A 21,346-nucleotide genomic window follows, 5' to 3' on the forward strand; every position below is an offset into this window, starting at 1 on the left:
CACTGTTGGACGTTGGTAGCATCGCTTGAAACTCCTGGACCAAACTTAAAATTTATATCATCCAAATTCATTTTCGGGACTTTATAAACTTATAAGTAGGCTTGTTACTTTATAAACTTACAAGTAGGCTTGTTACTTTATAAACTTACAAGTAGGCTTGTTATGGTTTCAAACCAACTTTTATAACTCGGAAAACGCCCCTCATATCCACGATTTTTCAAACCAACTTTTATAACTCGGAAAACGCCCCTCATATCCACGATTTTGGAAAAAATTCCTGAAATTGGCTCAACAGTGTGGTTATAGCCTTTAATGTTGGATAATTTTCAATTATTCCAAACTCGAAAAGGAAAGAGTACAAGATGTTTCCATGAACCTCCAAAGACCCCATGAGGCCATTTGGGTGATTAAAACCATGTATAACAACTAGTCAAACACATTAGAACTCCAATTAAAAATGAAGAGAGGCGTGTATTATTGAGTAAATTGAGCCGTACAATTTCTGGTTGCCTTTTAAATATCCAGACATCTCCAATACTTAAACCCCCTATGAAAATTATCTAGGCATTGACATCCATCCAAAAGTCTTACAGATATAGATTATAGAGTGGTCTTTGAACCTTGAAATCATATGCTTTGGAAGATGGAACTCAACCTCTCATTCTAACGTAGAGGGATTAAATCAAGCAATTCGATCCAATTTACAATCATCTTTGTCTTCGACGTTTTTGAATTGCAGAATGGATTGTGCTCTCATACCAAGCATAAATTAGAGGGAGCGAGAGGGGGGGGGGGGGGGGTGGTGAGTGGGAGAAAAAACAGATAGCAAATAATACGTTGTCCTGCAAAGTGAAAATGGATTCCTGTGGTTTTTAATGCCATGTAAAGGGGACAAATCGAACTAAAATTGGAAATAAAAAAAAAAAGTATTTGTAAAGGATGTAGCTAATGCCATGAGATGATGAGAAGCTACGAAAAAGGCAGGCTGTTTGTCACGGGTCGCAGTTTCAGGAATGAAGATTGCCAACGGATAATCAAGCGTTAATTCAGCTTGTTAAAGAAACTCTAATATTGAGGTTGTTTGAGTATATGATGGGACTCATGGGAGTATTAGAGCTTGATCAACACCGGATTTGCTGTATATTTCTGCTAATCTTCAATCTGCAAGGGCCAGCAATTTTGACTTTCGAAAATCCTCTGGCTTTTGAGATAATAAAAGAGTGTTGGTTTTGATTCAAAACTAGTCTCGTTATTATACACACTCAAGGATAAGGGTTTTATGGCACTCTTCACTGTTTTATTGTGAACCAAGACAACTAATTGCACAACATGTGTGCCAATTTGTATGAATCTACAACATTCTATTGAAAATTTTGAAGTAGGACAGGAATTTGAACAATATGTTGAAACATTTTGATGAAGTGTTTGATATAATGATATGTTACTGAAGTGTGCAGAAACTACAACGGTCTATACATTAATACATGCAACAATGGCAGCTGGGGTGAGCCATTCAGCTAATGTTTGACGGTAAAGCATATCAATATTCGGTATCTAATGACCTGAATGTATGATTCGAAGCTGCACCAGTTCAGTTGTCTTGTCTGTCTTTCTGTTTGATGATAGCAAAAAGATTTTAGTAATCAGAAAAACAGATCAACAAGCTCCATCCATATCACTATAATAAGATGCCAGGCAACAACATTTGAAATATAGAAGCACAAATTATGTCCCACAATCTCATTGACCCAAGAAAAAAGATTACATCCAGGCAACTGAATTTAGAGTATTCTGACATGACCAACTGATTTCAGGATCACAACTTTCTAAGAACCTACCCTAATGGGGGGAAAATACTTGACAACATGCTCATTTGAAAAATAAATTCCTAAACATATATAATGAAAGAACACAACTACTTAAAATCTTGGTTACTACCAAAACAAATCCCTATCAAAACAAGAAAAACCTCAGCTCTGCTCTTCAACAGCAGCAACCTCAGCTTCCTCAGCAGCAGCTGCCATGATTTCGTCGAAGTCCGCTGACTTCTCCAGTAAAATCTCTATCTGAAAAATAGAGACCCACAATCATCAGAAAATCAGAGTACAAGCTACGATTAGGCCTTTTTCTTTACGTTTCAACAAAATGAGTTTCAAGAATTATAAGTTCAAATAATGGCTATCATATTCAGTTTTAAGCGAAAAATAAATAATAATAGGAGCCAATTATGTTTAGATAAATTAAAATTTAGAAGGGGGCACTAAGCAGACGAAAGGAGTTAGGTGAAACAGGCCCTTAGTTCACAAAAAAATTGAGTTCATGCACAACAATGCATATTAAAGTAAAATAGTTCATAGAAAAGAGAGCTAGCAAAAAACAGGCATATACCTTTGCCTTCTGGACTGGCCGACCTCTTGAATCATCCTTTATATCAACAGTAGATGTCATGATCTCTGCAAAATTAAACCAATCTAGATTATCATGAGCTCAAATATGTGTATTATACATCAGCTCTCAATAAAAGAAAGTTCTTACTCTTCTCAACAGCCAGCCCACCATTTTTGAGAATTTCTGCAACACTTACAACTGTAGCAATAGCTGCAATTTATTCAAAAAAAAAGGAAATATAAGTCAAAGCAACAAACACCAACAAGGAAACACGAAAAGCAGTTATAAAAATTCAATCAAAACAGTTTTGTAAGACTAGCACCCTAGAATAGAGAACTTGATAGCCAATTATAAGGCAAGCTCACTAGCCTGAACTATATAACCATCATATTCGCTCCATTCGCTACCAATCAAAACAATATCCCAACTCTCAAGACAAACAATGGACCATGAAGGCCACTCACTTTATAAATGAGGACATCCAGGAGTAAAAAACTTAACGTATCAAATCAGCCAAGTGCCTTCAAAAACATACTAGTAAATTTTTATTGACAACAATTCCAACAAAAGACTGAAAATTTAATTCATTCAAATCTCCATACCAATAGAATTTGCAATTTCTGAAAGAGATTTGGTACAATAAACACAAAAATAGCACTTGACTCGTACAGGACATAGATTAATAACAACATAGTATAACACTTCTGCATGAATGAAGAGACGTGAAGAAGAACATCATACATATTTGCAAAGAACCCAATCTAATTAAGAAGAATTCATACCAAAAATTATATCTGAAATATATTACAATTAATGAAATTACATTTCACATTGAAGTTATATCCACAAGCAAACATCATTCAGTGCACCTTGTAGATAGGGGGACGAGGAGAGGAAATTCCATAACTCAAGCTCCCATCACTTGAATTTTAAACACTTAATTATAAATTTTAAAGGATTGCCAAAAAAAAATTGGCACCAAATCTAAAGTAGGTATCTTGAGCTAATTTCTTTCATTTTCACACAACAGAACGCAATTTACAGATGAATTAAGCCCTAATTATATCATTTTAACACAATTTTAAACCAACCCACCAAATAAATCATTAAGTACAAATCACAATCAATCACAAAATGCAATGTATTACAAATTAAAACAAACACAACATAAACATCTGAGCTACATTACATTTGCCAGGAAAAAAATCAAAATTTATAGAAAGAGGGAAAATTACCCATTCCCAGAGCAGAAAGCTCAACCTCATTGTGTTGCTGCATATACCTCTGCAAAACATCATCAAAAATCAACAAAAATACCCAAAATATAATTATTTAAATATAGAACAAATTGTGAAGGCGAAATAAATTACCTTGGCGAGATTAACGTAGAAAAAAAGGGGTTTTTTGGTGTTGGAAACTTGAATTCGATTCTTCTTTCCAGAATCGACAACGCTCAAGTTGTTTACGCCCTCAGTAATTTGTTCGACGGCAGCCATTGTTTAATTTCTCCCAAACCCTAACCCTAGTTAAATCAATGAATTTGGGGAAACCCGAAAATACCAATCAAATTTTCTCGAAGTATAGCTTAACTGAAATTGGAGGAGAGAGAAGAGGAGATTAAAGATTGAAAAATTGAAGCTTTAATTTAATGGAGGAAGTTTCGAAACCTCTATATTGGGAGCTTATATAGGGAGGCTTCGTTCATTCTTAAGACCTTTTCTTTTAGTCGGGTACGGGTTACTGGATTTTTCAATTTTCATTGAGTACAAATCGGGTTTTTTTTTTTTTTTTTTTTTTTTTTTTTTTTTTTTTTTGAAAAACTTTGACAATCATTTTTTAACACTAATTAAGTAATTATCAAAAAATTAATCAATTATTCAAACAAATATTTATTTTAAAAAAATTATTCAAACAAATATGGAATATTTTTAGTACAAACAAAATTAAGATTTTTATTGGATTAGTCATCAATAAAATTAGTAAACTCCTACCCGTAACTCCTAAGTCCTAATATTTTGAGTGTATGGATGTGATATTATTTGATGCCAAGCTTGGAAGAAGATATGTATGGCTACGACAATGTCTACAAATAAGTGAGAGTAGAGTTAATTGGATAGTAAAGTGATTATCGTTTCGACAAAGCTTGAACTTTCTTCTTCGACCTTATATGGTGTTTTAATTTTGTGTTGAGTTCCCATGTTAAAAGGAAAAGTAATTTTGTTGCTCACCACTTATCTAGACTAGTGCCTTTCGAAAATTAAAAAATTTTGAGAAAATGTATCTTTTTTTACTCTTGGACATTTAGCTACTTAATTATTGATCACTATCTTTCCTTAAAAAAATTAGTGATCTCATGATTCTCGTCGATAAAAAGGTATTCAATTGAACCACATTATAGTAACTTAATTATTTGACTATGTATGGAGTATAATTTTTATAGCAAATGTCACGACTTATTATAGGTGGCCTATATATATTGGGGTTTTAATGTGAAACTCTTAGGTTTGTGGTAGATATGTCTAATGGAACATTTATTAGATTTACACTAGAAATCGGGTGTCTTTTGATAATCATTTTTAGTCATTGTTACTATGTTCATTGATATCGATTTTGTTATTGTGTTCTTTTGTTGTTTTTAAGAGAAAACCACAATGACAAATGATGTAGACAGAATTTGATCTCAAATCTTGAGTACCACCTTTTAATACTTTAAACAACTAAATTAGTTGATTTTCTACATGAAATCGAAAAATAATGATGTCTAATTTGAGGTAGTCACCAAACAAATTCAAGTTATTTTGTCGGAGGAAATCATTGGTGTAGCTAATTTTCATATGGTTTTTGGAATTTAATATGCTAATTTTTGTTTTTTCATTTATTTCCAATAATTGCATGTTTTTCCTAATCTTTCTAGTTTCTTATCTCATGTTAGGGCTTGTTCACTTTTCTTCATCCAAAAGATTACTTAAAAATATGGAAAAAATTGTCTAGAACTACCCACCTAATAAGTCATTTTGTCAACAACTTTTCACTTAAAATTTTTATCAAAAAAACTACTTCAAAATTTAAAACGTTCGAATAGCACTACCTATTTTAGTTTTTCGGCAACAAAATCCGGCAAGTGTGGCCGAATTTTATTTTTTTCTCCAAAACTTAAGCATAAACCTCGTATATAACAACCAACCTAATCCCATTACAACGACTCATCCTAAAATTTTTTTTTTCAATATTTCGCCAATTAAAGAGGAAGAAGTTAATTGTGATTTTAATTAAGAGATATGTAATGCTTCTAAATTGATGTTAAATTTACTTGTTTTGGCTTCTTAATTGTGTGATTCATCTTTTCGTGTCTACATTTTGGAAGAATAAACAAAAGTGAGCCTCACTCGCCGGATTTTGTTGCCGAAAAACCAAAATGGGTAGTGCTAGTTAAACTTTTTAAATTTAGTGGGTAGTTTTTTTTTATAAAAATGTTAAGCAAATAGTTGTTGACAAAATGACTTATTAGGCGGGTAGTTCTTAACAAATTTTCTTTAAAAATATAATATGTAGTTAAAGTTTATAAATCTATTTTTATGCAATAAACTTTCCTTAACTTTTTTTTTTTTGGTGTTTAAAGAGCCACAAGGTAGGGGTGAGAATCGATCCCAGGATCTCCTGAAATCTGGAGGGAAGCTCTAACCACTTAAGCTATCTCTCACTCTCAACTTTCCTTAACTATAAGTCTATAATTAATAACTCTATAACCTATATTAAAATGATTAATTGGCTTACAATTTTGTATTGCATAAGATGGTTTTATTTATTTATTTTTTTGAGGATGAAAGAATTTCCTCAAATGGCAAAAATTAAGCCAAAACATGTATCAAATTTTTTTTTTAGCTTAAAGGCCTGTTCACATTTACTTAATTTCAATTCAATTCAGTTCAGTTCAATTCAGTTCAACTCCTAATTTCCCTCTCTCATAAAATATTCATTTCAGCTCAGTTTACTTCAGCTCCAATCAGTTCAATTCAGTAAACGTGAACAGACCCAAATTTTTCTTAATGTATTTTTCCCCTAACTTAAAGACTTGGACAATTTTTCTAAAAAATAATTTCTCAGTTAATCTATAGTTGATTGACTTGATCCCCCTCTATCCTTTGCTCTTCTCAGCTAATGTGTTTGACATAATTGATTTATCCTCCTAAAACTTCCGCATATTATTATCAGCCATCAGCATTTCTCAAGGTACCTTTCTTCTAGCTCTACGCTGTTTGTTCCTAGTTTTTTTTTTTTTTTTTTTTTTTTTTTTTTTTTTTTTTTTTTTTTTTTTTCCTGTGAAAAAGTTAACTGTTCTGCTATTATAATCTTCAAATTGGAATTGCCTTTCTTATAATCTAGAAATAATTTAACTTGGAAGATTTGAGTTGCTGAATTGACATTGAAAGTGTGCTTCTAATCATTAAACAATTGCCTACTAGGTGTTTGATAAAAGTCCTGAACCAAAGTCTTAGTCTTTTATACTTGCTCGTCTTTCATTTCGTGATTGCACGAATACCCTTTTTCTTTATAAACGAGAAATTGTTGGCAGTGTTATTGAATTCTCAATTTTATGTTTTTGGTTTCTGGGTTGTGCTGTTTTGATTTGCTTTCCTGGTTTTTGTCCCCTTTTAGAGAAGATGCTGAGATCAATTTTGCTGAAGGAGACTGTTAGATTAAATTCCAGGCTTTCTGGGTTTAATCAATTGGTGAGTTCTTTGCTAAGTTGCAATGTGCTTTCAGTTTATCTTTGTCCTAACATATGGTATGATTGAATGAACAGAGAGGATTGCACAGCAGAAACAAGAAAGCCATGGAATTTATAGCCAAAGGGTGGAGTGCTTTGAAGGAAGTTGATAGAGTTATTGATTATTGTGAACTTAATGACAAGCGTCTCATTCCTCTTCTTAGGGTGAGTGCTTGTTTTTTCAGTTTCGCATACCCCATTCGATCTTCTGTTTACTATTGCATATATTGATGCTTGTATATGATTGTGTTTATTGGCAACTCACTTAAATGAGTTCCGAAACTTAAATTTAATCCCTATACCTTTTTCGTGTCTCAATTGCTCTATGAGCTCTTGCTAATATACTCGTATTAGTTTGCATTGATAATACTCATTTTTTATTAGGCTTGCATTGTAATGAATTGTAGTGATTTGTTATGCTAATGCTCAATTTGATCTAATTGTTGCTGCTCATTAATGTTTACCAGGGTGCTAAGGAGAATTTTGAGTTGGCTTTAGAAGTTGATAATTCCAATACCAATGCGCGCTATTGGTTATCCAAGCTACACCTTAAATATCACGTTCCAGGGGCATGTAAAGCAGTGTGAGTTTTATCATGATGTTGAGCCAGCAGATTTCTGAATCTGATTGCTTTGAAGTGTTATTGCAAAAAAGAAAGATGTATATATATATATATATATATATATATATATATAGAAAATAAAAAATAAAATTCTTTTGGAGTACTTAGCTTTATCTCTGATAACAAGAGAGTCTGACTAGTGTGTGAGTATAGACTATAGTAAGTAAGCAAAAGACTCGCATTTTGCTTGATGTTGTTGCTTTCTCATTTCTTGATGAGTTAGCTCATCATTCCTTAATATAGTTTGAAGACCTTATAGTCAACCTTTACAATTGTCCTAAACTCCAGTCCTTGTTAGATACGATATGAATTATTGAATTGTATAAGATAGAAATGATGGTTTTACAATGAGTGATCAGTTTTGAAATTTTTTCATTATCAGAGGAGCTGCTTTGCTGGTGGAAGCTGCTGATATGGGAAATCCTGATGCACTGTATGAACTAGGTGGCCGCTTAAGAATTGAGGTTGGCTCATCAAGTTTTCGTATCCTATTGTGGCTTTTGATGTTACAATTGCTGTGCTATTGTCAAGTTTTCCCGTTCATTTTAACATCTTAGTTCAAAAATGAGTTGATAAAAAAAAGATTTAAAATGATAATACATATATATCCTGATGTTGAAGCATCTTTCATTTTTGGCAGAATGACTATGTTCAATCATCTCAGCAAGCATTTTATTATCTGGAAAAGGCTGCCGAACAGGTATTTTTATTCATTTATTTGGGTCAATGGGCTAAATTTATTCAAAGGTCTTATGGCAGTATGCTGTGTCTCAGTTGCATCCAGGCGCTCTTTATCTTTTAGGTGCTGTGTACCTATCAGGGGACTGTGTGAGGCATGACATGGGATCTGCAATGTGGTGTTTTCACAGAGCAGCAGAGAAGGTAAGTGAAGCTGACTTTGTTGCTCATTTCTATTTGGAAGTGGATATATGGTGCTTAGAGAGTAAGAGTTGCTGCAGTAAGTATATTAGTAAATCTGCTAGGCATAGCAGAGAAGTATATGTTATACAATTTATTGAGTCTAATTTGAGAAGTTGGTGGTAAGAATATGTGTTGGTACTTGGTAGCAGTTTCTTATGTAAATATTTGTGCATAGATGTCTGTTGTTTCAGTTTGTGAATTAAAAAGATGGTCTTGCTTCATTCCTGCCAACAGTCAAAGACCTCAAAGTTGATCTCATAGGAGCTTCCTTAATGTTTCTGCATGCTAGCTCCCTAGTGGCGTAGTGATTAGTGAATGTTGAATGTTAGATGTGTTGAAAAGGCCTATAGTGGGTTACGACTTGTCTGTACTAACTTTCTGAAACAAGAGTTGGTTCATACAATGAACTGTAATGTTATGATTAAATGCAAGGAGTCTGACTGTACTTTGTTTGCTTCATATATGGTATAATAGCTCCATCAACTTTGGCTCGTTAAGTTTCTTTGACAACTTTTACTAGCACCAAAGATTCTCCATGATCATGATCCTTTGCTGATGCTCCACTTTAGGTCAAATATACCCATGCTTATGCTTTATTGTCTGCCTGGTAGTTTTTCTTAAGTCCAATAAAAGCAACAGCGGATAGAAATAAGGGGACACTAAATGAGAAAGGGATATTCTCTTTAGTATTTTTAACAGAGTTCAAATCACCTTGCTTCTGTATTTGCAGGGACATGCTGGTGCTGCTGTAGCATACGGATCTCTTCTCCTTAGAGGTCTCCTCTTGATGATTAAGTTTCTTCTTCTCATGGCATATACTTTCTCGATATTAATTGTGTGCTTTTTTTTCTTTTTCTTTTTTTTATAAAAAAAGTTGAACTGTGCCTATAAATATAATGATAAAATTAGAAACAGTCAAAGGTCAACCTAAAAAAATCAACTTTTGTGTAGAAACCAGGGGTAGCATATGTTTATTATTTATGTGTGAGTGTGTGACCCCTTCAGTGTTGGGAGGAATGTAACTTCTTGGGTTTCCTATTACCTCTGCCAAAATTACTTGGCTCTTTGTGAACCAATCTTGATTGTGATCTTTTAATACGAGTATTAGGATGATTAAACTCCTTGGCTTCTCCTGCCAATACCTTTGCCAAATGAACAGCATTTTGTGTCTTCGTCAGCCTGTCTTCCTATGTTCTACTCCTGTAAATGCTAGATGATGGGCTGGGTTGTTTATTATTTTTAGAGTTTTTCTGCCATTGCCGGCCTGTAAATGCAGCATAAAGTTTGATAGAACCTCTTATTATGATACTGCAGGTCACACAGTTCCAGAGTCCATAACTAAATTCAACTTGAAGAAACGAAAGGCTGGAAAAACAAGTTCTGTGAACTCAAAGGCTAACCCAATAGAACTTGCAAAAGAACAGTTCCAGATTGCTGCTAACGCAGGATGTGATCTTGGCTTCAGGTGGCTAAGTAGAATTGAGGAGGAAGAAAAGAACTTGTTGAGTGAACAGTAGACTCTGAGAGATCGGGCTTTTGTGATATATATAGGAAATGTTGGTCATTTCACCTTTCTTTTTCATCATCTATTATGGAGGCAGCGTGGACAGGCTGTGCTGTATTGATGCTTTTCCCTGCAGTTCATGGCAGACGGAACTATGGAGTATCTCTAAGAATATGTAGAGCATTTCACCTTTCAAAGTTGAGTTCATAGAAGAAAATAAATTACTTTATGCGCAATATACATTATACTTGTATGTAATGAATCATGCTTATGGGAAGGAGCATTGTAGGTGAATTAGTTACAAGGAATGTTATAAATACAACACATTAGAAAGATACGAAAATTGACGAAATTTATCCAAGTTTGAATTTACTTGTTTTATATTAGCCAGCAGAAGACGCTTCAAAGAAAAACCTTGTAATTTCGTTTGCATAATACGTAGTATTAATTTCTCCTAATCATTTGTTGGGATTCTGGCGTTTTCTTTCTATCACAAAATTTACCAGCTAACAGATATTATATAGTTGATAAAAAAGGGAGTAAGCTTTACCATTTTTATTCACATTCTTGGATATATAAATCATATAGCTAATTCCTTAAAACTGAGACAGTCAAAAAATTCTGCATATCATTCAAGGACACGGATAACTACCAAACATTGGCTCAGTTAAAGGGGATGCACACTACCCTGGATGTTTTATAAGCATGCACTCGAATTTGATAGTATTCCTAGAAAATAAGCAGTCAGCAGACAAATTAGATGATCCAACAAAGCTTTCATATATCTCAAATATATTGTTCAAGGTCACTGAGCAATAGTCAAAAACATAGATATACCAACCACCTGTACAAAAAGCTCCAATTAGTAGTCCACCCCACCCAAATCCTCAAGAAAGTTAACCATAACTTTGCCTCACAACCGTGGTTGGTTCGAACAAAGCTCCATGCCAAAGTTGCATTTACATCTATTTATCATTAGCTATGCATATCAGAGAGCATGTAACGATGCTACGCAGTAACAGTCTTAAGAGGTCTGCCAAAAGATAGATTAGCTAAGCAGATTACTGGATCAATCCCAGCCACTGGGTACAATATTGTTGTAACCATGAGTAAATCCATATTCTGGAGAGTTGTAAGGATCAGCAGCAGCAGATGTAGCATCAACAAAAGGTTCAGCACTTGGAACATGGTCAGAGTAATTGTTGGAGTAATCAGAATAACCAGAGTAGCCATTAGAAGCTTGATTAAAGCTTCGGTAATCATGACCACCGAACTTGCCACTTCTGGAACGGCGACTACTGCTGCCACCTCCATATCCATAAGACGAGGGTGTCTCAGCATACTCAGCAAGCCAAGAAGGTACTTCTTGGTTACTGTCCTCCATAACCTCAATGAGTGCCTTGGAGATTGACATGTTCTTGTCATTGAAGAAGGCAGTTGCAAGACCCGAATTACCAGCACGTCCTGTTCGACCTATGCGATGAACATAGTCATCAATATCACGAGGCAGGTCGAAGTTGATGACGTGAGCCACGCATGGAATGTCCAACCCTCGTGCTGCAACATCAGTTGCGACAATAATTGGTGTGGTTCCGCTCCTGAAAGATCGCAAGGCCTTTTCTCTTTCCTTTATGAGACAATAGATTAAAGGAAATGAACAGCGCCACATTGAAGAAACAAATCAAGATATATAAGAAACTTCCAAAATTAAAGCTACGCTTTAAGAACAGCAAAGGCATGCAGACAGTATGGTCTTAATAGATATTAGAATAATTAGATAATGACTGAAAAGACAGCTAAATAGAACCAACAATGGCGAAAAAAGCCATGGACATTACACAATCATAAAAAACTAAAGACCATTTAGCAGCAAATTTCAATAAAATATAAGACACAAAAGAACTATTATAAAGCTGCAAAATAAATATTAGTGAAATTTTTTACACACTTCAAAGATATAATAGCAGTTGAACACAATTTATCAAATTTATCAAGTGAAACTACAACAGACAAGCTAGTAAGCTATCAGGATTCATGGTCATTGACATGTTAAGGAACAAAAAAACCAAATTTCAGTAGTGTTCTGTTAATACTAGTACAAGTGGGCAACAACAGAACAATTAAAAAGAAGAATCAGTATAACACAGATAAGATTAAATACTGACCCATTGTGCTTTGTCACCGTGTATTGCTGTTGCTGGGAAGCCATTGCCAGACAACCAGTACTCAAGATCATCAACTCCCCTCTTTGTTTCAGCAAAAACAATTGTCAAAGCATGCTGCAACAGATAATGTAAATCATATTTCTCAATAACTACAAACAAAAAGAAATTTTTGAATTGACTATCTCTGTAAGCATAAACGCTAACCTTTCCATTAGTTCCATTCAGTTTCTGAGACATGAGAAGATTCTTCAGATGCTGTCTCTTGTCGAAATCCCTAACAAACTCTATGTTTTGTTTGATGAGATCAGTGCTTGAACCAACTTTTCCAACAGTAAGAAATATGTAATTTGTAAGGAAATCAGCCGCAAGCTTCTGCACAACATTCCAATCAATATTAGTACATTCTAGACCATATATGTGGGAAGAAAATAATATGGTCAAGTCTATACAGGTTGTATGCATGATACATGCCAAATATTAACCTTACACATTAAACAATAAAAAGAATAAGATGTATATGAGAAAAAAATTCACTTTGAACACTCTTGGGCTCTCAGCTATTCAGTCACATAGGCAAGATCTAATTAACTAAGCAGCATTCTGTTGGAAATCTACTTTTACTTCATACAAACACGTGAACTTTTTGGTCAAACAATGTGTTATGTGATACTTCTTGGTACTTGATACATAGTACTTTGTTTTAATATTAGCATGTAATTAGTTACTCAAACATTTAAATAAATAAACAAAAACAATCTACTGCAACTGTCAGCAGGGTAATGTGGCTTACCAGAACATTAAAATTAAAAAGGGAGGTTTTTTTTTTTTTTTTTTGGGGGGGGGGGGTGTGTGGGGAGGTAAAGGGAATTTTATAAGAGTTAACCTGTATTTCAGTAGGAAATGTGGCACTGAAAAGCATAGTCTGTCTTGAACCTGGCGGAGGCATATCCATCTGCTGGACAATCTTACGTATCTGAGGCTCAAAACCCATATCCAGCATTCTATCCGCCTCATCTAAAGCCAAATACCTGATCATATGAAGAGACACTTTGCCTCTCTCAACCATATCAACCAGGCGACCAGGTGTGGCCACAAGAATATCAACGCCCTTTGCCAACCTGCGAAGCTGTTTATGGAATATAACATATTAACTTTATTAGTGACAAATTTGTACAAATTGACTTCAAAAATATCTTAAACCAGATCAAGCTTCAAAAAAGAATTTACCAAACAGCAAAGAGCATGCAATCTTAACTGCCCACAAGGGGAAACAAACAACAAGAACTAATGACTAGCATTATCTTACAGCAAGTTTAAATCTGAATCACAAATAAATGAGCATAGTATGACATTCAATGGCACTTTAAAATGGAAATAACAGGCTCCAGCAGTAGTTACATAATGATAATAGGCAACATATAAATTAATGGAGCTCTTTTTTGGCACGCTTATGATACTGTATAATTTAGACATGGTTTCGTGAACAGTTTGCACTATTCTACTAGTCAATGATATCTACTATTATAATGTTTCTTTAAATGCAAGTTACGTCACAAAATTCTTATAGCTCAAATGCAAATATGTAAACATGTGAAAAAGGAACTTGGAAAAACAAGTGTTACAACAAAGGAGGCAACGAAATAAATCGCTTTTAACAATAAGATCGTCATTTTCACACCCAAGGAAACAAATCCATCCCATAGTTCACTCAATAAAGCAAAAGGGAAACTAGGGGGAAAAAGAGCATAATCTTCCATATTAAAAATAGGAATGCTCAAGATACATGCTTATGTAGACATGGTTGTGACATTATTGACACTTTCTACTACCCCATGACCCATGAGGCCATGATGTCTAGTAAGGCAAAGAGATTAATTAATTGCTTCGTAGATCAAAAGCAAATGCTTATTATTAAAACAAACTGCGAGGAAGGAACTCGTAAAAACAAGAAGAAAAAGGAAAGTGAACTAGGGAAATGCAATCCTTTACAAGTATAGAAGCACAAAAAAGATCCCTCTTTCCATGGCCAGGGAAACATATACTAGTAACATAACATTACTCACTCAACAAAGCACAATAACATTACTCACTCAACAAAGCACAATAACATTACTCACTCAACAAAGCACAATAGAAACAGGGGGAAAAGTAGAGCATGTACTTTTAACAAATTTTTAAATGGATGACAAACGACAACTGAAAATGTCCCAAATCTAAAGCAGCAAACACATATAAAACAATTATGTAGACCCCACATTAACAAGCAATAAACTATGATCTTCTTGGAAGAACATGAAAACAGAAGATGCAATTTCCAATAAATACTTTATTCAAGAATATTAAACAAATCAAGATGTTGGGATTAATATACCTGCTCAGCCATGGGTGTGCCTCCATATGCTACAGCCACCTTAACTCCTGTCTGATAAGCAAACTTTGTAGCCTCATCGTGTATCTATAAAAATAAGCACACAAATTACACAATCTTAAACAAAAACACAAATTCAAAACCCAATACAAAAACACATAATCAACCAAAATTATCACCTGAGAAGAAAGCTCCCTAGTAGGAGACATAATAAGAGCAACAGGACAAGCCATCCTACCATTACCACCACCACCACGAGACAACGGGGGCCGATAAGGCGGAACCCGCTTCAGAATACCGGCAATGATAGGAAAACAAAAGGCGGCGGTTTTACCGGACCCGGTTTGAGCACAAGCCATCAAATCCCTGCCATTCACAGCAATAGGAATAGCATGGCGTTGAATTGGGGTTGGCTTAACATACTTACACCTCCTAATATTCTCATTTAAGGCTTTCCCTAAATCAATCTCAGCAAATGTAGTCACTGGATTTGGCACATTTTCACCACTAACTTCAACTGGGATATCCTCGTATGCATCAAAGTTAATCATATTGGGATTATTAATGTTAAGATTACCAAGATTCTTAACTAAATCATTGCTTTCTTCAATAACCTCAAGCTCATCAAATTTCTCATTAACATCATCATCATCAAATGGGTTTGGATAATCAGCATTCTCATGAATCTTCTCATCACCTCGGCCGCCACGGTACCCAGTGCCGCGGCGAAAGGGTGCACCACCACCTCTTCCACGGCGGTGGGACCCACCGAACCCGGATGATGAATTCAGGTCGTCGTTAATTCGACCACCACCACCACGGTAGGGTCCACCAGACCCACCTCTGCCACGGTGGTGGGACCCACCAAATCCATGTGGGGTCCGACCCGACGACCCCATAGGAGGTCGGGTCGACCCGAATAGAGGGCGAGTTGACCCGGATGAAGAGCGAGTTTGGGAATTGAGTGAAGGGAAATCAGAGCTGGTCCAAGGTGCCATAGTTCCTGGGTTTGTTTTTTTACCTTTTTAGGAAACTTGTATACAACGCAAACACCTTTCTTACCTACTAAAAGTGGCAATAAAATCAAAAACCCAGAACATCAAACAAAAAAAACCCCAAAAACCCCCAACTACAATGAAGAACCCTAAAAAAAACTAGAAATTTTTATACTGTAGAAAATCCAACACTTTTCGAGCGATGAATCAACAGAAAAGTGAAGAATTGGAAGGATTTTGGCGGTTCATTTAACGAAGGATTTTTGGGAAAAAGAGAGCGATTAATTTTCTGGGAAAATGTAGTGAAAAGATCAGTTAATTTCAGTGAAAATGAGAAGAGAGATTGTACTAAAAGCAAACTTTTCGGATTTTTTTTTTTTTTTTTTTTTTTAAAGAAAAATAGGGAAAATGGAATATGAAGAACCCACCTAGTAAGATGATTTGAGGGAAATAAATGGAGGGGTAAAAATGGAAAAATGGGGAAGAGAAAAATCCGCCATGAAAGGAAGAGCTTTGGTTGTTGTTGAGAAAAAAAGGAGAGAGAAAGAGTGTGAAGTTGGAACTGGAAAGGACAGTACTGCTACTACTCCACTACTATTCCCCCCTATACCCCCGTCTAGACTCTAGTGCGATGTATTGGCTAAATCTCGTTGAAATGACCGTATTACCCTTCTGATATTTTTTGGAAATCGAATATGGTTTCATTGAGAATTTGAAACCTGATATATGATCTGATCTTATTTGTTTTGATTTTACTTTGGTGGTACAAGTTCTAAGCTGTATGCATTTTGTCCTTTACCAAGGATTTTCTCCTTGGATAGACAGGGATTTTCTCCTTGGAGGGAAACGAAAGGAGCATGATGATAAGATGAAGGCAGGGGAGAGTACTGGTTTGGAGACAGAGAAGGAGAAAAAAATGCGAATGATGAATGTCGATGCGGAAAGAGTGGCGAGCCCCACCAATAGGGCTCTCGGTAATAAATGAGTTACATCCTCTCATGGAATTGCAGGGGTTTGGGGAGTACCGCTACAATGAATGCGTTGAAACGCATAGTATTTCTTGAAAATCCCCAAATTGTTTTCTTGTCGGAGACGAAGCTCAAGGCTTTTGAAATGGAGAAAATCAAACAAAAAATTAAGTTTGCCTCATGCTTCATTGTTGATTGCGAGGGTGAGGGGAGGAGGCGACGTGGAGGTTTAGCTCTCTTATGGAATAATAGTGTGGAAGTGACAGTGCGTTCGTTCTCTCAAAATCATGTTGATGCTTGGATGAAGTCAAGGTTGCAAGGGGAATGGCGATTCACGGGTGTGTATGGTCACCCTGATGAAGAAAATAAATATAAGACAGGTGCTCTTTTGGTGACTTTAATGGAGAATGATGAGAAGCCATGGCTTTGCGGAGGCGACTTCAATTTGATGCTACACTCGGGAGAGAAGCAAGGGGGCAGGGGCTTTAATGTAGAGGAAGCAGAGATTCTTAGAGCTGCTGTGAGTCATTGTCAGCTGGAGGACCTAGGATTTATTGGACATGATTTTACATGGTCCAATAATAGGGGTGGAGTGGAAAATATTCAAGAGAGGTTGGATAGATTTCTAGCCAATCGTGCTTGGAGGGAGTCATTCAAGGGGTCTTTTGTAACTCACCTCACGAAAAGAAAATCAGATCATCTCCCTATTCTTCTTTGTATCAAAGATGCTATTCCAAAACAAAAGAAAAAAAAAGAAGAAAAAATTATATCGGTTTGAGGAAATGTGGCTACGGGATGAAAGTTGTGCCGATATTATTTCAGATGCTTGGGAAAGAGGAGGAGACTTATGCTCTAAGATTGCTTTCACTTCTACAAGTCTTAGTGCGTGGAGTAGAGAGAAGTTTGGTGACTTTATTAAGGAGCTTAATGACTGTAAAGCTCAAATGAAGGTTCTTATGGCTGAAACTCAAACTGATGAGGTGATAGCTCATATGAGGGCCCTGGATGATCGCATGGATGAATTGGAGAAGAGAGAAGAGATGTATTGGAAGCAGCGGAGTAGGCAAGATTGGTTAAAAAATGGAGACAAAAACACCAAGTTTTTTCACCATAAGGCAAAGCAACGTGAGGCAAGAAACAACATCTCTCAAATTAGAGATGCGGCAGGGAACGTGTATGTTGAAGAAGAGCAAATTTCAGAAACCTTTGTCAAATACTTTGAGGAGTTGTTTGCTATGAACAGTAATATTGAGACTGCCCCTGTGATTGATAAGGTGAAGCCGCTTGTTGATGAGAGACAACACACGATGTTAGCAGCCCCTTTCATTGCCGAGGAGGTCCACAAAGCACTTTTCCAAATGCACCCCACAAAGGCCCCCGGGCCCGATGGTATGTCTGCAATATTTTTTCAAAAATTTTGGGATACTGTAGGGGTAGATGTAGTTGATAAAGTGTTAGATATTTTGAATAACAATGGGGACATAGGTTCTATAAATCAGACTCACATTGTATTAATCCCGAAAAAGAAAGAGTGTGAGTCTCCTGTTGATTTTAGGCCTATTAGTTTGTGTAATGTGTTGTATAAAATTGTTACAAAAGTGCTAGCAAACAGATTGAAAGTTGTTCTTCCTCACATTATTCATGAGTCGCAGAGTGGCTTTGTTCCGGGCCGGTTGATCACTGATAATGTATTGGTGGCCTATGAGTGCTTTCATTATCTTAGAAAGAAGAAGAAAGGAAAGAAAGGATATCTAGGCCTCAAGCTAGATATGAGCAAGGCTTATGACAGAGTTGAATGGAAATTCTTGCAAGAGATGATGTTGAAGTTGGGTATCCCGGGTTCGTTTGTGAGTTTGGTGATGAAATGTGTGAGTTCGGCTTCTTTTGATGTCCTAGTCAATGGACAACCATCGAGAATTTTTAAGCCGACTCGAGGGATTAGACAAGGGGACCCTATTTCCCCTTTTCTTTTTATCATGTGTGTGGAGGGCTTATCGACGCTTCTGAGGGATGCGGAAAATCATAATCTCATTCACGGGGTGAAGATTGGTAGACATGTTAATCCGATTTCGCATCTTTTCTTTGCGGATGATAGTCTTCTTTTTGTGAGAGCGACGGAAGAAGAAATTGATAGTGTTCTTGGGATTCTTTCTACCTATGAGATCGCTTCGGGTCAGAAATTGAATATGGATAAATCGGAGATGTCCTTTAGCCGAAACATTGAGCAAGAACGGAAAAATACGCTTCAGATGAAGTTATCCTTTAAGGCTGTCGAAGGACACGACAAGTATCTTGGTCTTCCAACGTACATTGGGGGATCAAAGAAACAGATTTTTCAAAATATTCAAGACAGGATTTGGAAAAAACTCAAGGGGTGGAAAGAAAAATTCTTATCTCAAGCCGGAAAAGAAATCCTAATCAAGTCTATCGCTCAAGCTATCCCGACATATGCAATGCAATGCTTTTTAATCCCGGCTAGCATTTTGGATGTGGTGGAAAGACTTTGTAGACAATTTTTTTGGGGGCAAAAAAAGGAGGAGAAGAAAATTTGCTGGGTTGCGTGGGAGAAACTATATGTTCCTAAGAGCCAAGGTGGGCTTGGTTTTAGGAATATGAAGAATTTTAACAAGGCACTATTAGCCAAGCAAGCCTGGAGAATTCTGTCACAAGAAGATTCACTTGTGGCTAAGGTGCTAAAAGGAAAATACTTCCCTCACTCGACTTTTATGGAGGCTAAACTTAATCCGAACTCAAGTTACACATGGAGGTCGATCCTTGGAGCACGTGATGTTTTGAAGAAGGGTGTGAGAAAAAACATTGGAGATGGCAGTTCTATACACATATGGAGGGACCCCTGGGTTCCTAAACTCCCTGAGTTTTCTGTTGTCTCGAGCCAAAGTGATGATGCCACCAGCCCTATGTATGTACGTCAGCTCTGGAGTCATAGGTCCTGGGATGTGAGTGTCCTCAACGCCCTTTTCTCTGAGGCAGGGGTTAGTATGATTCGAAGTATCCCTATTCCTATGTTTGACAGCAAGGATTGTTGGATGTGGCACTTCACAAAAGATGGAAATTTCTCGGTTAAAAGTGCATATAATCTGATTACTGTGGAGCAAATGAACAATGTAGCATCTCCATCTGATGGGGTTGTTTCCTTTGACTGGAATTTAGTCTGGAATGCCGAGGTTCCTCAAAAAATCAAAATGTTTGCGTGGCGTGGGTTAAGAGAGGCCCTGACATCTAGAGATAACCTTGCTAGAAGGGGTATGGATGCTGAAACAATTTGCCCAATGTGTGGGGATCTAATTGAAAGTTCTCTTCATATGCTAGTTATGTGCAGGGAAGCTAAGCAGATATGGTATTTCTCTCCGTTGAGAATTGAAGTAGATAAGTTCCCAGGGACTAATTTTCGTGAGTGGTGCTGCTCAATTCGTGAATCTTTCAAAGATTTAAAATGGTGGAGCTTATTTTGGAGTATAGCTTGGGGCGTGTGGTTGAGGCGGAATGGATGGGTTTTTGAGAAGAAGAGGAAGGAGGTAAATGAAGTTATTTGCAGAGCTGTGAATATCGTGGGTGAATTCGAATTGGCGAAGGATATTGGTAGCAATAACTCTACTCATATGGTACTTGAGTCCCAATGGAAACCCCCTGCTGAGGGTGTGATAAAAGTAAACTCAGATGCTGCTATTTTTGAGCCTCATGGAGTGGGATTAGGAGGAGTGATGCGGGATTTCGTGGGTGATGTTGTTGTGTCTACATGCTTAAAGATAGATGGCTGCTATGAAGCTGACATTGGTGAAGCGTTAGCAATGAGACATGCTCTGTGTATTACACTGGAGTCGGGCTTCACGAGAATCTGCCTTGAAACTGACTGTCTGAAGCTTCACAGCCATCTCACAAAGGGGTGCGTTACTCCTACAACCTTTGGAAAAATTGTTAATGATATCCTTACACTTTCTCGTTCGTGCCAAGAATGCTCCTTCTCCTTTGTGAAAAGAACTGGTAATTTTGTTGCCCATGGTTTAGCAAAAGCATGTTTGTTTTATCCTAGTCTTAGAGTTTGGATGGAAGATTTCCCAAGTGTTGTAATGGAGTATGTGTTGGCTGATTCTAGCCATATTTAATAAATAAAAGCTTCTGCTTCCTGTCAAAAAAAAAAAATAATAAATATACATTTGTATATTTTTTTCTTCTTGTTATTTATGGAGAAGGTGAATTGGACTCAAAAGGATTTTAAATCTTTCATCATTTTTAAAATTTGAACCATTATAACACGAGATTAGAATGTGAAGCCTACACTTGGATCGGAAAGATGTAAATATATACAACAAAGAACGTTGTTCGCGCCAAGCTTGAAAGGGTGGAGATAGAGTTGCTCATAAGTATGCTTTAAATTAAATTGTTTTTATTATGAAAATTATGTTACTGTAATCTATGTCAAAAAAAAAATGTTACTGTAATCACAAATTCTTATATGTAGCTAGCCACATGGTGTGACCACTTCACATGTAAGACAATTAATTGAAAATTAGGAAGTCACGAACCTCACGATGACGTATAAATGGGGCTACCTTGACGTATGTAGGTACTTATTAAATGAGAAAAAAGGGGTTACTCTCTTAGTCTCTTACATAAATGGAATCATTC

General features: G+C 36.2%; 5 protein-coding genes across 7 annotated transcripts; 3 read left to right on the forward strand and 2 right to left on the reverse strand.

Moving 5' to 3' along the window:
• Window positions 1-1,689: 1,689 nt before the first annotated feature.
• LOC145578503 (uncharacterized protein At2g34160-like) lies at window positions 1,690-4,035 on the reverse strand. Its single transcript, XM_081635813.1, has 5 exons — window positions 3,759-4,035; window positions 3,624-3,672; window positions 2,536-2,598; window positions 2,389-2,453; window positions 1,690-2,066 (listed from the first exon to the last, which is right to left on the reverse strand). Exons 1-5 carry the CDS (start codon window positions 3,882-3,884, stop codon window positions 1,971-1,973), a joined length of 399 nt encoding a protein of 132 aa, XP_081491939.1. The 5' UTR covers window positions 3,885-4,035; the 3' UTR covers window positions 1,690-1,970.
• Window positions 4,036-6,571: 2,536 nt separating this feature from the next.
• On the forward strand, window positions 6,572-10,616 carry LOC145578504 (uncharacterized). 3 transcript variants are annotated; one of them, XM_081635814.1, is made up of 9 exons: window positions 6,572-6,618; window positions 7,045-7,118; window positions 7,193-7,321; window positions 7,624-7,739; window positions 8,161-8,242; window positions 8,419-8,478; window positions 8,553-8,660; window positions 9,430-9,475; window positions 10,014-10,615. In XM_081635814.1, the coding sequence occupies exons 2-9, from the start codon at window positions 7,050-7,052 to the stop codon at window positions 10,214-10,216; spliced, it is 813 nt and encodes a 270-aa protein (XP_081491940.1). In that variant the 5' UTR covers window positions 6,572-6,618; window positions 7,045-7,049; the 3' UTR covers window positions 10,217-10,615. The 3 variants fall into 3 exon arrangements, with proteins under 3 accessions (XP_081491940.1, XP_081491941.1, XP_081491942.1); XM_081635815.1 differs by lacking the exon at window positions 6,572-6,618 and adding an exon at window positions 6,815-6,851; XM_081635816.1 differs by lacking the exon at window positions 6,572-6,618 and having other exon boundaries at window positions 6,892-7,118; window positions 10,014-10,616.
• A 556-nt stretch (window positions 10,617-11,172) lies between these two features.
• On the reverse strand, window positions 11,173-16,085 carry LOC145578506 (DEAD-box ATP-dependent RNA helicase 52C-like). Its single transcript, XM_081635817.1, has 7 exons — window positions 15,545-16,085; window positions 14,916-15,481; window positions 14,740-14,823; window positions 13,252-13,494; window positions 12,573-12,740; window positions 12,369-12,482; window positions 11,173-11,830 (listed from the first exon to the last, which is right to left on the reverse strand). Exons 1-7 carry the CDS (start codon window positions 15,732-15,734, stop codon window positions 11,273-11,275), a joined length of 1,923 nt encoding a protein of 640 aa, XP_081491943.1. The 5' UTR covers window positions 15,735-16,085; the 3' UTR covers window positions 11,173-11,272.
• A 678-nt stretch (window positions 16,086-16,763) lies between these two features.
• LOC145579695 (uncharacterized) lies at window positions 16,764-17,477 on the forward strand. Its single transcript, XM_081636929.1, has one exon. It carries the CDS (start codon window positions 16,764-16,766, stop codon window positions 17,475-17,477), a length of 714 nt encoding a protein of 237 aa, XP_081493055.1.
• Window positions 17,478-17,481: 4 nt separating this feature from the next.
• On the forward strand, window positions 17,482-20,823 carry LOC145579696 (uncharacterized). Its single transcript, XM_081636931.1, has 3 exons — window positions 17,482-18,088; window positions 18,131-18,184; window positions 18,299-20,823. Exons 1-3 carry the CDS (start codon window positions 17,482-17,484, stop codon window positions 20,821-20,823), a joined length of 3,186 nt encoding a protein of 1,061 aa, XP_081493057.1.
• The last annotated feature ends 523 nt before the right edge of the window (window positions 20,824-21,346 follow it).

The sequence above is a fragment of the Chenopodium album genome, chromosome 14 (assembly GCF_948465745.1).
Source record: "Chenopodium album chromosome 14, dcCheAlbu1.1, whole genome shotgun sequence".
Lineage (NCBI taxonomy): Eukaryota > Viridiplantae > Streptophyta > Magnoliopsida > Caryophyllales > Amaranthaceae > Chenopodium > Chenopodium album.